We start from the raw sequence: 15,648 nt of genomic DNA, 5'->3' as shown, positions 1-15,648 counted from the left end.
CATTTTAAACATTTTAACCTATGACATTGTTCTAGCTCTTTATATTTTTTTAAAGTATTTTACGAGTTATCTTTATTTTTTGGGTCTTTTCACTTCCTAAATATTTTTTCAATATTCTTCTGAATTATTTTTATTGAAGTAATGAGGTTTTATATTTTGTTTTTTTTTAACGATCCCTTTAAAAGTTTTTAGAAGATTACATTATCTAGTTCGATGTGATTTGTTTAATTTTTCTACCGATGTCATTTATTTGAGGTTTAAAATCTGTTATTGTATTAGTGGAGCATGATTGTTTTTTTTTTGTTTTTTTTTCGTTGTTTTGTTTTTTTAGTTACACGTGAATTTTCAGATACATTAAATAAGCAGTTTTTAGTTTATTAGTTTCATCATCAACACCTCTTTGATCAATACTTAAGTTTTGCATTACAAAGTCCTAAATATAGTTTAAAACAGTTTCTTCTGATAAGTGGTCAAGCAATTTCAGTTTTCATATTTTTGAGTCCCACTTACATGGTACAGAGCTAGACTGTTTTGATTTTTCAGTGAGACTAGCTATATCTAGATTCATGTCTAGTAATAAATGAACATAACAAAGAAATACTTTAGAGACACACAAAACTTGCCTATCTCCTAAGTAACGGCTTCTTGTCATTTGCATGCCAACGTGACATTTGATATCTGAAAAATAGAATTGAGAATTTTGTTTTTGTAAGTGGTATATACATGAATATCCGAAACTTTTCCCGTCAGTAGTAATGTTCGTTAATGATCGGTAACAAATTAGCTTACACAGTCTCTATAACCATCATGTATGCAATTTCATTCAATTATTTTCTATTGTAAAGTGTGTTGGTCATAAACATACACGAGGCATTTTTTTACGATATCAATTAATTAACAATGTAAAGATGAAAAAGTTATTGTCTGTTGTTGATAGAAAATTGCGATGTTAGATTATTGGTCAATGAAATGCCAAACATTACCTTAAATATAAATCCAATACAATATTGTTGGCATCATAACTAGAGAGACAGCTCCATTTGATATTATTCAAACCTGATAAAAAGAAACTAGTAATTTACCTTTTATTCCAACCGTTTTATTGTATTGATTTATTCCGAGATAACAGGAACAATCTTCAGTTGTAGGATCACAGTAACATTGGTTTGTCGAGTTCATGACAAAAGTATATCCTCTATCGGTATTGCAAATACATTTTCTATTGACCGTAGTGTTGCCTTCTTCATAAGTCTCCTGACCTAAGCTGTTACAAAGAGTTTTTTGAAAGGCGCAGTGACTTTGTCCAATTGTGTCAAAAATGAAAGGCTGATATCTAGTTACATTGCATGTTGCTCTGTTTAAGTTCGGCTGAAAGACGTATTTATAACCTGTAAATATTAAGTAAAAGGTGCTAATATCTTATTACTTGGTTCAACATGTCAAAGTAGAAGTTATATTTCGCTACGTTTGTCATTTTTAAATTCAGGTACATGTTATCAATTAAGTTCACAACAAAGTAATTCTAACATGTACACTGCAATACAATTAATGATAAATGCTCAATTATTGAGGAAACTTGTCTTTTGTGAGTTATGACCAGTGGTATACTACTGTTGCCTTTATTTAATTGAATATCAAGCAGTATTATTTTATGATAAGACAGTTATTACTTGATAACACTTTTGTTCGCTTTGGAGATTCCGTATATCGTCAAGTTATTGGAATTCCAATGCGTACTAACTGTGCACCACTTACTGCGGATCTATTTTTGTATTGTTATGAATTCATGTCTATAATTAACAAAGACCCATCAAAACAACATTTGATACAAAAATGTAACAATACTTTTAGATATTTGGATGATATATTGACTCCAGTATGTATACTATAGAAATTTATCCTGTTGAACTTACTTTAAATAAAGCTAATACTAACAATGACCACTGCCCTTTCCTCGATCCTGATATCAATATCATTAATGGAAAGCTTAATACAAACATTTATGATAAAAGAGATGATTTTCCTATTGTTAAATATCCATTTTTAGATGGTGACGTTCTCTTGTCACCATCTTATGGTGTTTATATATCTCAACGATTCGCTCGTATATGTAACAACGTATTAGATTTTAGCGATAGAAATTTATGTATTACTGAAAAATTATTACAGCAAGGTTTTCGATATCACAAACTGGTCAACACATTTACTAAATTTTATCACCGGTATAAGGAAATAATTCGTAAACATAACTCAACATGCAGACATCTTGTATGTTCAAGTTTTTCACATCCTATTTTGTATGGAAATATTCTTTATAAAACAAAAAAATGTCAGTATTCTCCTCAGAAACTAACAAAACCTTTAAATAGCCTTATTAAAAAGAGATATAGTTACGATACTGTTGTCTGGTCATTAAAGATTGCATATTTTGGCTTTAGTATTGATTCACTTATAGGGTCTTTGCATCGGAACTAAACATATTTATTTCTAAAAAACAGTTGTTTGCATGCCACGGGTTATGTTCTTCTCATATATTTGATGAAAGTATGATACCAAACCCCTAACGGGAGGGATTGTGCCTGATATTCATATGATGAAGACATAACCTTTCAATCAGTTTAATTGAGGTCTGGAGCTGGCATGTCAGTTAACTGCTGGTAGTCTGTTGTTATTTATGTATTATTGTCATTTTATTTATTTTCCTTTGTTACACCTTTTGACATCGGATTCGGACTTCTCTTGTACTGAATTTTAATTTGTGTATTGTTATGCGTTTACTTTTCTTCTTTGGCGAGATGTATAGGGGGAGAGTTGAGATCTCATAAATATGTTTAACCCCGCCGCAATTTTGCGCCTGTCCCAAACCAGGAGCCTATGGCCTTTTGGTAGTCTTGTATGATTTTTAATTTTAGTTTCTTGTGTATAATTCGGAGTTTAGTATGACGTCCATTTTCACTGTACTAGTATGCACATTTTTTAGGGGCCAGCTGTAGGACAACTACGGGTGCGAGATTTTTCGCTACATTGAAGACCCATTGTGGCCTTCGGCTGTTGTCTGCTCTATGTTCGGGTGGTTGTCGCTTTGACACATTCACCATTTCCTTTCACAATTTTATTAATGTCCTACACATAATAAAATATTGGTTATATGTTTTGCTCAATACCATGCTATTTTTAACAGAACAACTATTCGATATTTAAAAAGACTTACCAGGACCTAAAATTCTAGGTCTGTTACATCTTTCTCTGTATACATTTACTCTAAACGTTACGTTAAATAAGCAAGTGTAATTTCTTTGAGGCTTACACATGGATTTTGCCCGAAGATTCAAGTGGGCATGAGATGGACATGTGAAGTCGTATGCTCCATTTAAGGATATCATCTACAAAATAAATAAATACATATCCATCAATAATTCAAGCATATATTCTATTGACATTGTATTTTGTCGATATAAAACCACATTGGCTATAGAGTGTGAGGACGTTAACCAGTCAATAAAATCAAAATTGAATATAAAGACGCATGATTCGTCTAGATAGCACTCGAACATAATGTTGGATGGCCAAATCAAACTGTATATTAAGACACATGCTGAGTCTAGATAACACTCGGAGATAATGTTGATAGGCCAAATCAAACTGTATAGTAAGACGCATGCTGAGTCTGATAAAAGTCGAAAATAATGTTGGTTGGCCATATCAAACAGTTTATTAAGACACATGGTGAGTCTAGATAACACTCGAAAATAATGTTGGTAGGCAAATCAAAATATTTATTAAGACAGAAATATTGTGTGTATAGTGTGTTATAAAATTTTTCTGTTACAACATTGTGAAAAGTATTTTACATTCAGATACATATCTCTACCATGCAATATATGATTACTGGCTTGGCTTTCGGTTATACATTTGAAGAGAGGTGAACGGATATCAGAGGGATATTCAAACTCCAAACTCCAACGGCTAAACAATAGAACACAAAACACAATATTAAATACAAAAACACTGAGCAACACGAACCAAACAAAATATTGAGATGATCGCATGTGCTCCAGACGGGTACGCAGATTGTTTGTGTAACGAATAATTTCATACTCATTAACCCGAAACAAGACGGATATACAGAGAATTAAACATATGTGACAGATATAAATGATACATACCTGAAGGAGAGTCAGTAGGATCAACATATTCATGATGTTAGTTTTTCATTTATAATATATGCCATCTAAAATGAAAAAAAAAACATTAAACAAATTTAATAATCCAGAGAACACTTCAAGGGCTTTCGACATCGAGGAAATATTGAAAAGAAGCTAGTGTTTTCATACTGATGCGATACATTAATGGTTTCGAGATACTTTTGAAATGATGAAGATAATGTGCTTCTTCCGGTGACGTCAATGTTACTACCGGTCTAAAATGATAGCTTCTTTCACACTGATTCCAAAAATATGTAGTTTCTATATACTTTTGCCTGTAAACCAGGAAATAATTGCCCACTTCCGGTTTATCGAAAGTAACTTTTACCCTTAAATATCTTCGTTACAATAACATGAATAAACCAAACAGTGTGCACTTGTTCTTATATACACCTCGCCAAAAGTTAAACAACACCTAAATGTTTTTCCTTCTATTGTTTGTTTTAAAATTAAATTTGATACTGATTTGATTCCAAATATTTCGTTTATCTATTGTTAATCGGCAGGTAAAAATTCAGGTACAGATTATATTCATAGAAACCAAAAAAGTTTATCCTTGCACGGTTCGTGCAATGAAATGTAACTGCTAATCGCAGATTAAATTTTGTCAGTTTAAGTGCCCATATATCAGCCAAAGACCATTGCTGACGCATAGGCATCGTGGAGCTCAACATCAGTGGCCACTATGTCACCACAATAGGGCTCTGAGACAGGGGCGTTACGTCCATTGGTCTAACGAGATAAGATTCCTCCAACATCATATTGATGAGCGCATGCGCGTATGGCGTCCTCGGAATACAGCATACAAGAAGCAGTACATTTTTGGAACTGCAGCGTTTGGTAGTTAGGGTTTGACATATTTGAGATGATTTTCATTTCACTGCAAAACGGACCTTTATGTTCTGGCACTATGACGTGTCAAAAATATCTCAATAACATACCCGGGATATTGATGTGCCACATTTTGACTATGACAATTTTGCAACTAGATCAATGTTCATTGACGATAATGCTTAGCCACACAGAGCACGCATTGTTTTAGATTATTTACACTAGGAGGCTACTGACACTATTCCTTGGCCACCTATGTCACTGGATATGAATTCCATTTAGCATGTCTGGGATGATATTGGTCGAAAAATTAACAAAAAAATTCCTGCTAGTAAGAGTTAATAGGAATTACGAGCAGCCGTAATTGAGAAATGGCAAAGAATTCTTGTCAGAACATTACGACCCTTAGTTCAAAGCATGAGACGACGTGTAAATGAACTTTTCCGGAAGGATACTATATTACTTTAATGTATTCACAAATTGTCACTGTCAGGTTTTAAAAAGAATTTTGTGTATAGTGCACATGAAGTTTTAAAAAAACGTAAGTATAAGTTGGACTTTATCTTTTAATGTATTTTATTTTGCCATTTTACAACCATTTGCCCAAAATGAAATACTAAACAATTCCATCATGAAGACAGTCCAAACTTTCACTTTTCCATTAATATTATATATGTCATCTTATAAATAAATTTAGTTCATTGTATCGATATTTCGATAAGTTACGAATTGATGAAAAAATCGATTCTGGAAAATTATCAGGTGTTGCTTAACTTTTGGCGAGGTGTTTTTTTAAATATATATCTTTAAAAGTGTTTGAGAAAATACAGGGACAGGAAAAAGTCAAAACTGAGGATTTGACCTTGACCTTTGACCTTGATCTCATTCTCTAAGTTAGGACCTGGGGACCTCAGTTAAAAAGATTCCCGGGTTATGCGTTTAACAGTTAATAAGTTTAAAAAAATCATACCGACAAATTTATTTGGTAAAGGTAGATAACTCCTATAAAATTGCATCGAATCACTTCCATTCAAAGATGTAACAACAATTTAGAAAAAGAATTTTATAGATATATGTTTTTGTTACGATGGAGATGCAATCATATGCTACATAGTGAATAGGAAGATTAAACAGTAATTTGTAGAACTACCAAGTGATAAAAATTGAACAATCATAGGTAAATAGGAAGACATCGATAATAATATTCTGTAAAATAGTTTCAATTTGATTCGGCATTACATACACACTATATATAAAGCTTTTAACTTAAGTTTGAAATTTCAATATTGACAAGTTGACTAAGGGAGTGCATGCATTCACCGGATTAAATTGGGATGATAACTTGTAGATTAAGGCCAGGAACATCAAATAACATTTTATAACGATTTGATGTACAACACTTGAAATATAACGCTTCTATTACTCACTATTCGTATATATTAATAAAATAAACATATGTTCCTGAAATTTACTAAATGATGTAATAATCATCACTACAAATGTTATTTTCCTCTTCTTTTTTTTTTTTGATTTTGTATAAAAAATAAGTTTATAATCTTGTTTCTTCATCCTGGATGCCAAAAAACAACAGGTAATAGTTATAGAGAACTTTGCATACCCGTATTGTTTAGATACATTTTCTTTTCCTAATACGTTTTCTACAATTCGTTCTACACGAACCTGCTCGGAGAGTTGTAGAATAGCTCATCTTATTATACATTTTGTTAAGTAGTTAAAAGATATCAAAGTTACCAGAATTATAATTTAGTACGCCAGATGCGTGTTTCGTCTACATAGCACTCCTCAGTGACGCTCATATCTAAATATGTATAAAGCCAAACAAGTACGAAGTTGCAGAGATTGAGGATAAAAACTTCAAAATTATGTTAATTTGTACATTTTGATAATTTTCACATTACTTCTTGTTTAGTATGGAGTTTCTGACTTTTAAGTGCTTCTTTCAAATTACCATTCGAATGAAAGGTCTGTTATCTTATAGCTATCAAGGCTCCACAATGTAAAATGTAGAACAAGTTAATATTTAATTAGATAAATACTTGACAAATTACACACTTAACTTTGAAATACTAAGGCTTATCTACCCCAGTAATAGTTTACCTTAGCTTTGTTAACTAAACTTTTAGAAATTTTGGTCTTCAACTTCATATTTTATTTGGCCTTTTTATTTATTTTTTTTTGGATTCGAGCATCACTGATGGGTCTTTTGTAGACGAAACGCGCGTCCGGCGTAAATACAATATTAAATCCTGCTATATTTGTTAAGTTTATTTATATACAATATGTTCACATATGACATTAAACCTACAATGCCAACAACAAAGATTAAGTCCGTCAGATAAATTTATGATACTTATTGCAGCTTTCTCAGTTAACTACTTGTCCGTCAAACTTTTAGCGAAAACTCATTTCAAACCATCTATATAGTTGGTGTATTTAAAACATCACAAAGACTGAATGTCAATAGACGCTATATACATTTCTAATGTTTACGAAGTATGACGAACATTACGGGTTTATTAATACACAGTTAAAACTAGGTACCATGATAGTATTATTAACTCATGTCCTATTAACAAAAAGCAGTGAATGGTGCTCGTTTAATCAAGTCGGCTTGAAGAATTGATTTGATCTGTATGTATACGTCTTGAATGTTTAATGCATTAGGAAAACATAGTTTGTTCTTTTTTAATTAATAACAACAAAACACTAACAATTTTAAATTATTCTTGTTTATGATCACACCTTAGATTTTACACATATAAAAATGTGATCCTACATTAACAATTATTGATGTATGAATGGCAAAGATCTGTGATTATAATCGTAATTCATATATAATCAATAATTGCTTTCAACAGTTACAACTTGATTAACATATATACAGATTTAAACTTGTGGAAGTATGTTCACACATGTAGAATTCCATCTACCGTGTATTAATGATTTTATATGTAAACATTGTAGACTTTTAATTTTGTAGATTTTGCCGAATGGGATATGTAAACTGCTCCTACAGAATTATGACGAAGAACGGCTGAAATTTTACGGTCACAATCACTAGAGAATGACCGATATGATACGTTGACGTCTCAATACTCTAGCGACATGGTGCGTGGTCTTTTGAGATATCAGATGGATTGTCTGTACTGTTTATCTACAAGTTGTGATCATTTTAAGTGCGTGTCTATTGACATGGTGGATATGTTTGTTTGGTTTGAAAATGACGCTTGGCTGTCGACGAACATGGAGTGCTTCCGATTCTCGCAGGTTTTGAATGTTGCTTGTGAGGATTTGTCGTTTGCATTTATCCTTCAAATATATACCTTTAGTTCTAAAAAAAGACTTATCTTGAGGCGTTTAAAATAATAGAATAGCATAATTCTTTACCAACAGAAGAATAATTTTGACAATTTTATACAATGCTAACAACATTTTAGTATATTTTCTTAGATTTTTTTTACTTCAGTCTATGAGAAGCAACCAATCCTTAACTATAAAAATCCAATGGCGGTCAATCAGTTCTATTAAAATGAAGAAATGATTGCATTTTTGTTCAACAATAACAAAAGTTTATGCATATTTATTATTGAAATATTCACATTTGATACACAATAACTTATCAAAAGACATTTTTAATGACTGATTACAATTGGTGTTGCATTATTTCAAATGTGAGAAAAAATATTTGTATTTTAGGCAAAGCGTACAAAATTTAGTATCTTTTTCCCGAAAGTCATCATATTTTTTGAAAAACAATCAATCCTGATGTACTAAAAGTACTAAAAGTACATAGCGATTTATAATTTGCATTAACATTAACTATTAATTATTAATTAAGAAATGACTTTAGACTTATCTTGAGGCCTTTACAATAACAAATTCCAAATAAAATTGTGTTACTTTTTATCAAAAGAAGAAATTAAGTTAACCAAAAACAATATTTTAAACAAGATTTTTAAATATAACAAATGAAACATGCATCTTTAATTTTATAATATTTTTTTTTTACTTTAAGCATCTAGTAACATAAAATTGCTAAATAGAGTAATTATTTTTCCTCTTATAAACGGATCAATAATATTCTGAGGATATCGCTATCCATGTTATCCTGCACTTATGTTATTTATTTTAGCTAAAATTTAAATAAAGGAATATGAAGTAATACATATGATAGGTGAAAAGTTATTTTTATTTATATATTTGTTATTGCAATTAAGTTAATTACTAATTAACGCATAACGGTGTCATTGTATAGGTCCGCGTGCATCGAATATAAACACCCGTGGAGGTCGGTTTGCATAAGAATTTTAAATATATACATATCCGTCCGATCCGTGCAAAAAAATACTGTACTGATCTATCGCTGACCGTTGTCACTTGTCACAGTTACTCTCACATAGCTTCTTTGACTTATCTGACGGATTCTATGGGTCACCGAACACCGATAACTCATCGATCAGTCAAACATCCGTCACCGATCAGTCAAGTTCACGTCAAACAATAACGCCTAAGGTTGCAAGTACTGTATACCTATCAATACTGGTTAACAGCACAATATAAATTGTACTTCACATTACAGATTTATCTGGTAAGATATGGTAGCAGAGTGTATTATTAAACATCAAACTTGACAAACACGTATTGTTTTTAGTGTGTCTTTCAGCTTAACGTGTATATGTATAGCACTAAATAAATTCCGTAATTTTCAAACGCTATTGAATTGAAAGTGCACTTCAGAAATTCACTTCGCCCAAATAATTTTTTTTTTTCGGAACTTAACATAAATAAAAACTTACTTTTCATAATAGATTATAACCTTAAAGGCAAAATATACACAATAAATGCAATAACCAAAGCTGCAATTTGACAGTTTAAATGAATGTTAATCCTTTCAAGTCAACTTAAATAAACAATAACGAAAATCATATTGATTCAAAGAAGCTGGCAGCAAAACTCACATACATTCAAAATTTAATCTACAAATTACGCGAGATAATTGCTATGACGGGAAATTAATAAAACACTTTGTTTTACCGAAATTCAGCAAGAATCTTTAAAATGTTTTACCCCGCATATTTTTATTACAAAAAATAAAGCATAAATATCACTATCACATTCTTTTTAATTATGAGTCATTTTGTCTTAAAGATGTCCTATGTTTATTTATAAATATTTTTTTATCTTAAAAATTATCAAAGGAACCAGACTTATAATTTTATACACCAGACGCGCGTTGCATCTGCACAAACCTCATCAGTAACACTCAGATATAAAACAAAACTTTAAAGCTAAAACAAATACAAAGTTGAAGAGCATCGAAGACCACAAATTCCAAAATGTTTTGCCAAATACTGTTAAGGTAATCACTGACTGTAATAAGCACATCCTTAGTATTTCGAATAATTGATACTTTTGCAACAAGTTAATTTATAAAAAATGAACCAAAACCTGCTGATTACAGGGTCGGTGATACCCTCGGGGACGAAAAGTCCACCTGTAGTGACATCAAACCAGTGGTGTACATAGTTATCAAAGGTACCCGGTTGACAATTTTATAAACTAGATGCGCGTTTCGTCTACATAAGACTCGTCGATGACACTCAGAAAAAAAGAAGTTTGAAAGCTACAAAAGGTACAAAGTTGAAGAACATTGATGACCCAAAATTCCAAAATAGTGTGCCAATTACGGCTAAGGTAATCTATGCCTGGGATAAGATTATCCTTAGTATTTCGAATAATTTATACTTTTGCAACCAGGATTGTAACAGGACATTTACAGGTATACAATTTATAAGAATGTGACTGAGTAAAGAAACAGAAACATTTGGAAAAAATCATGTTCAAGGTTTATAGTACACTACAGGTTACGGTGTTCGAGGCAGACATAACATAGTGTTTACATGAACTGTTATTTAATCACAGGAAAGATACAGACAATAGATAATACGGACTTCACGTGTTTGTAGTATGTTAGGTGGTAACCATCACTAAATAGTTCACGTCAGTAACTTTACTGATAAACCACAATAAAAGATTTGTACAAAATCAGTTTATCTGTTTATCTCTGTTATTTAAAATAAAAGTATATAAACATGCATATTGTTTTCAATATTTTGTCTGAGTAATTGTTCAAGACGCTTGTTACATTGATGTTTAAAAAAGTGTATCTTTGGTTTTCAACAAATACATGTAGTACATGATTGTTTTACATAACACAACGACATGACCGAATACGCCGATGCGTATTACACCGACATCGCCCGATAAGCCATTTTAAAAGTCTGAAGAAGTTCAATACCTTTCCTTGCATTCCCTTTTATGTTTGCGCAATATGAAGAAATGAAAGGTGTTATCAACTGAACAATTTTTCAATTCATAAAACATTTGTGAAAGGTACGAAAAATAAACAAAATGTATTGAAATAAATCAGCTTTAATATAGTTTAATATGGAAGTAACGAATATGGGAAAAAAATAAAATTACGAAAGGCATGACAGCTATTCCTATTGACATATCAATATTTGTTTACTACCAAATGGTATCTTTTTATTCATAATACATGTTATATGGACCACCTGTTAGCGTCATCCTAATTTTTCCACTTTGTATTGCTGCACAATAGTATTTCTAAAAGAATAGAGAATAAAACTGAGAAGTATCAATCAAATAACAAAAACAAACCAATATAACCGATGGTTCTTCAACGAGGCAAAATAATACCAAATACGGAGGCGGGTTTCAGCATACCCCTGAACAAAAAAAAAGAACAAAAACAAACCAAGTTAACGAATGGGTCTTCTACTAAGCATGTAAATACTGAATACTAAGGCGGGCTTCAGCCTACCCTTGAAAATACGTATTTTTGTTTTAATTTTTAATAGATATTGTTATCAATATGTTAACCGAATTTATAAAAGCAAAAAATGAAATTCAACTAGTTTGCACGAACAACTGAAAACAACACTTTATAAATTTTTCAGTCTACATCAAGGTAAACTAAACCACAATTATGTGTGTGTGCCCTAAATTCGTTTACAACTCGATCGTTGCTAAATATCCGGAGAAATCAAAATTGCCATCTGATGAGTTGAATTAACGATATTGACATTTTTACTGGGTGCGAATTTCCATAACAGCATGAACAGGTGATGCATAAATACGGTTAAGTGTCACATGCTGATGCACGCGGTCTCGAACTTTTTTGGTTTTTAATTTTTACTTGATGTCACTTTCCACTAGGAAATGATCAGACTTGAAAAATACTTCTCAAGTTGGTACTTGTAAGGCTTTATATAGTTATACAAAGATGTGGTATGACCACCAACGAGACAACACTTTATTCAAGTCATAATTTATAAAAGTAAACCATCAAAGGTCAAAGTACGGATTTCAACACGTAGCCTTGGCTCTAAACGAACAGCAAGCTTTAGAGGGCTCATACAAAATACTAGTGTTTAGCCATTTAAACAAGAAAACCAACGGTCTTATGGATTGATGAGTTTGAACAGCGGTATACTACTGTTGCCTTTATTATTCATATAAAAAAACGACAAACGCTTATGAACCACATTAACATACGATAACTACTGAACATCAGAATTCTGATTATGGAAAGGCACAAACAATTGTGGCAGTTTTAAATAGTTACCAGGATTATAATTTTATACGCCAGACGCGCGTTTCATCTACATAAAACTCATCAGTGACGCTCAGATTAAAATAGTTTAAATAGTACCAAACATTCATCCTTATCTGAAACAGTAGTGTAACATCACAATAAAGATAGACATACTATAAAATATCAATTGAAATGGCTTAACTCAATAAAAAAAAGTAGTAACACAAATAAACATAAACTGAACGTATAAGTTTGATCAATGATAAAAGGCAAACACAAAATTAATCAAAGTAAGGGAGTACTATTTTGATCTGAACGTCACTGATGAGTCTTTTGAAGACTGAACGCGAGTTTTGCATATTAAATTATAAGCTTGTTTCTTTAATTACTATTTGATGACTTCTGCATCTTAAGTTTTTCGTACTTGCTATATAATTTTCGAATGGCGTAATTTCCCGAAAGAACATCGGTAACCTTTTTTACCGGATTTAATGTCCTAAAATGACTTTACGTGGCCGCAGATGTGTAAATACCGCACTGCTAAACCGACGCAATACTTCGAAAATGGTTTTAGTGTTTGTTGGGGGAATGTCCAAACTTAAGCCTGATCCATTTTTTTTACAATTATAAATTTTGTTTGAAAATTTGTTTAACAGAATCACCGGAAAAATCAGTAACCAATTGTCATCGGAAAATCAGTAACCTATTGTCATCGGAAAATCAGTAACCAATTGTCATCGGAAAATCAGTAACCAATTGTCATCTGAAAATCCGTAACCAATTGGCATCTGAAAATCAGTAACCAATTGTCATCGGAAAATCAGTAACCAATTGTCATCGGAAAATCAGTAACCAATTGTCATTGGAAAATCAGGAACCAATCGTCATCGGAAAATCAGGTCATCGGAAAATCAGTAACCAATTGTCATCGGAAAATCAGTAACCAATTGTCATCGGAAAATCCGTAACCAATTGTCATCGGAAAATCAGTAACCAATTGTCATCGGAAAATCCGTAACCAATTGTCATCGGAAAATCAGTAACCAATTGTCATCGGAAAATCAGTAATCAATTGTCATCGGAAAATCAGTAACCAATTGTCATCGGAAAATCAGTAACCAATTGTCATCGGAAAATCAGTAACCAATTGTCATCGGAAAATCAGTAACTAATTGTCATCGGAAAATCCGCCGTCATTTTCTGGATTAACATAGTGAATTGTCATATGTGAACACAGTTTACCATTCCAACTGTGTTCCTGCAAATTATAAGAATACAGATCTGTATGTTTACCATTACAATTACTATGAAGACAAGGCATTTTTGAAAAAGGCGGCATGACTTTCGGAAATTTAATTGACTAAAGATGTTCCTGACATAAGTCGGTGATTCTCTTCGGCTTCTTTCACCAATAATATAATAGCTAATATTGCTAAAGTGACGTTTAACACTAATAAATCGAGTTAAAATAGATATAGTGTTAAACGTTTATATGAAACCCAAATAATAGGGAATATTTACATAATAATACATTACATATGTAATACCAATACTATTTCGCATTTAAGTTTCCGTTATTGGCTTGATGATGTGTTATGTGTTAATGGAAAAGATGGCTAACAAGGGTTACATTAACGTTAAAAAAAAACTTGCTTTTCAGCAAAATATTTCGTATGAGTTCATAACTTCATTTCTAAAATACTATTTTTTTTGGAAATAACTCAGAAATGTGCAACTAGTTATCAAAGGTATCAGGATTATAATTCAATACGCCAGACGGGTGTTTCGCCTAAAAAATAACCCAAACATTTAAAAAAAAAGTCTGTAATTCATATTTTGTTATGACAGAACTGACAAATTTTATCGAAGGCAATATATTTTGATTGTTAACGTGTCTTACTCCACATGTCTATATACTATAAAAACAGGTTAACAACGCAATATAAATTGTACTATTTTAGAGCTTTATCTGGTAAGATATGACAGCAAAGTGTATTATTGAATATTAAACTTGACACAAATATGTTGTAATGGTTTTTTTTTTGTTGAGTATGTCTTTAATATATAAGTGTATGTGTATGGCTCTAGATAAATACCGTCATTTTCAACATACAAAAATTGTATGAGCATAAATTTCTTGCGCCTGACGTCCTTATCTTGTTTTCTTCTTAAGGATATGCTCAACCTTGATATTTAAAACCAAGGAATGAATAAAGATTTAAAACGTCAAAAAGCTATGTAACCAACGGGGACATACAAATATATTACACATTAACCAGTAAGATTTCATAATTCGAAGTGTAATATCATGCTGGTTCTATTATGAGTAATTGTCATTTGTTTACTCGTTCAAATTGGTAATTACTGACCGTTCAGTGTCAACGTATCTATGTTATTCAGGAAGAGAACACATTATAAATAAATGTAATAGTTAAGTCCTGTAGTATATGTCGTTGAGGATGAAGGTCGCAAAATGTTGACTGCCAATGGAAAATAAGGTTTATTGGATAGAACAGACATTTGGGCTTGCGACAATCCACCCACGGACCCCAAAAAACGTTTTTGCAAGTGTTCTTAACATAAAAATAGTGTCGTCTTCTTCATACACGGATATTGAATGGTGCTTTTATATTCCTTACATATAAACGGAGGCCCCAGGGTAAGAGTTTTACAGCCGATCGGAATCATACCAAGGTGGCTGTATTTCAATTGCCAAGTCTCTTTTGGGCATGTTGGGAGTAAAATAATAATAATAGATAGTTTATGGACTAAAACTCTTAATAACAAATATGAATAATTATAAAAGGTAGTCAACTTTTCATAATAGAGAATCATCTTACAGGCAAAATAAACACAATTATTACAATGACCACCTGAAATTTGACATTTATATTATTGTTTAAAGATAACTGAAATAAGGTATGATGAAAATTGTAATGATTGAGAACAACTGGCAGCAAAATTGATATGCAA

The 15,648-nt window shown here is 31.7% G+C and overlaps 1 protein-coding gene across 1 annotated transcript in view; it reads right to left on the bottom strand.

Moving 5' to 3' along the window:
* The window catches only part of LOC139502133 (uncharacterized), a 42,848-nt gene extending 38,611 nt beyond the window's left edge, over positions 1-4,237 (bottom strand). Inside the window, exons 1-4 of the mRNA XM_071291506.1 lie at positions 4,167-4,237; positions 3,212-3,383; positions 1,083-1,388; positions 624-678 (exon numbers count right to left, since the gene is read on the bottom strand). Of these exons, the coding sequence (XP_071147607.1) occupies positions 624-678; positions 1,083-1,388; positions 3,212-3,383; positions 4,167-4,199 (566 nt within the window). The 5' untranslated portion in view covers positions 4,200-4,237. The remainder of the gene's footprint in view (positions 1-623; positions 679-1,082; positions 1,389-3,211; positions 3,384-4,166) is intronic.
* Between the last annotated feature and the right edge of the window lie 11,411 nt (positions 4,238-15,648).

This window comes from Mytilus edulis, chromosome 13 (genome assembly GCF_963676685.1).
Source record: "Mytilus edulis chromosome 13, xbMytEdul2.2, whole genome shotgun sequence".
Lineage (NCBI taxonomy): Eukaryota > Metazoa > Mollusca > Bivalvia > Mytilida > Mytilidae > Mytilus > Mytilus edulis.
Note: the sequence above shows the minus strand (reverse complement) of the source record. Positions and strands in the feature narration are given on the sequence as shown.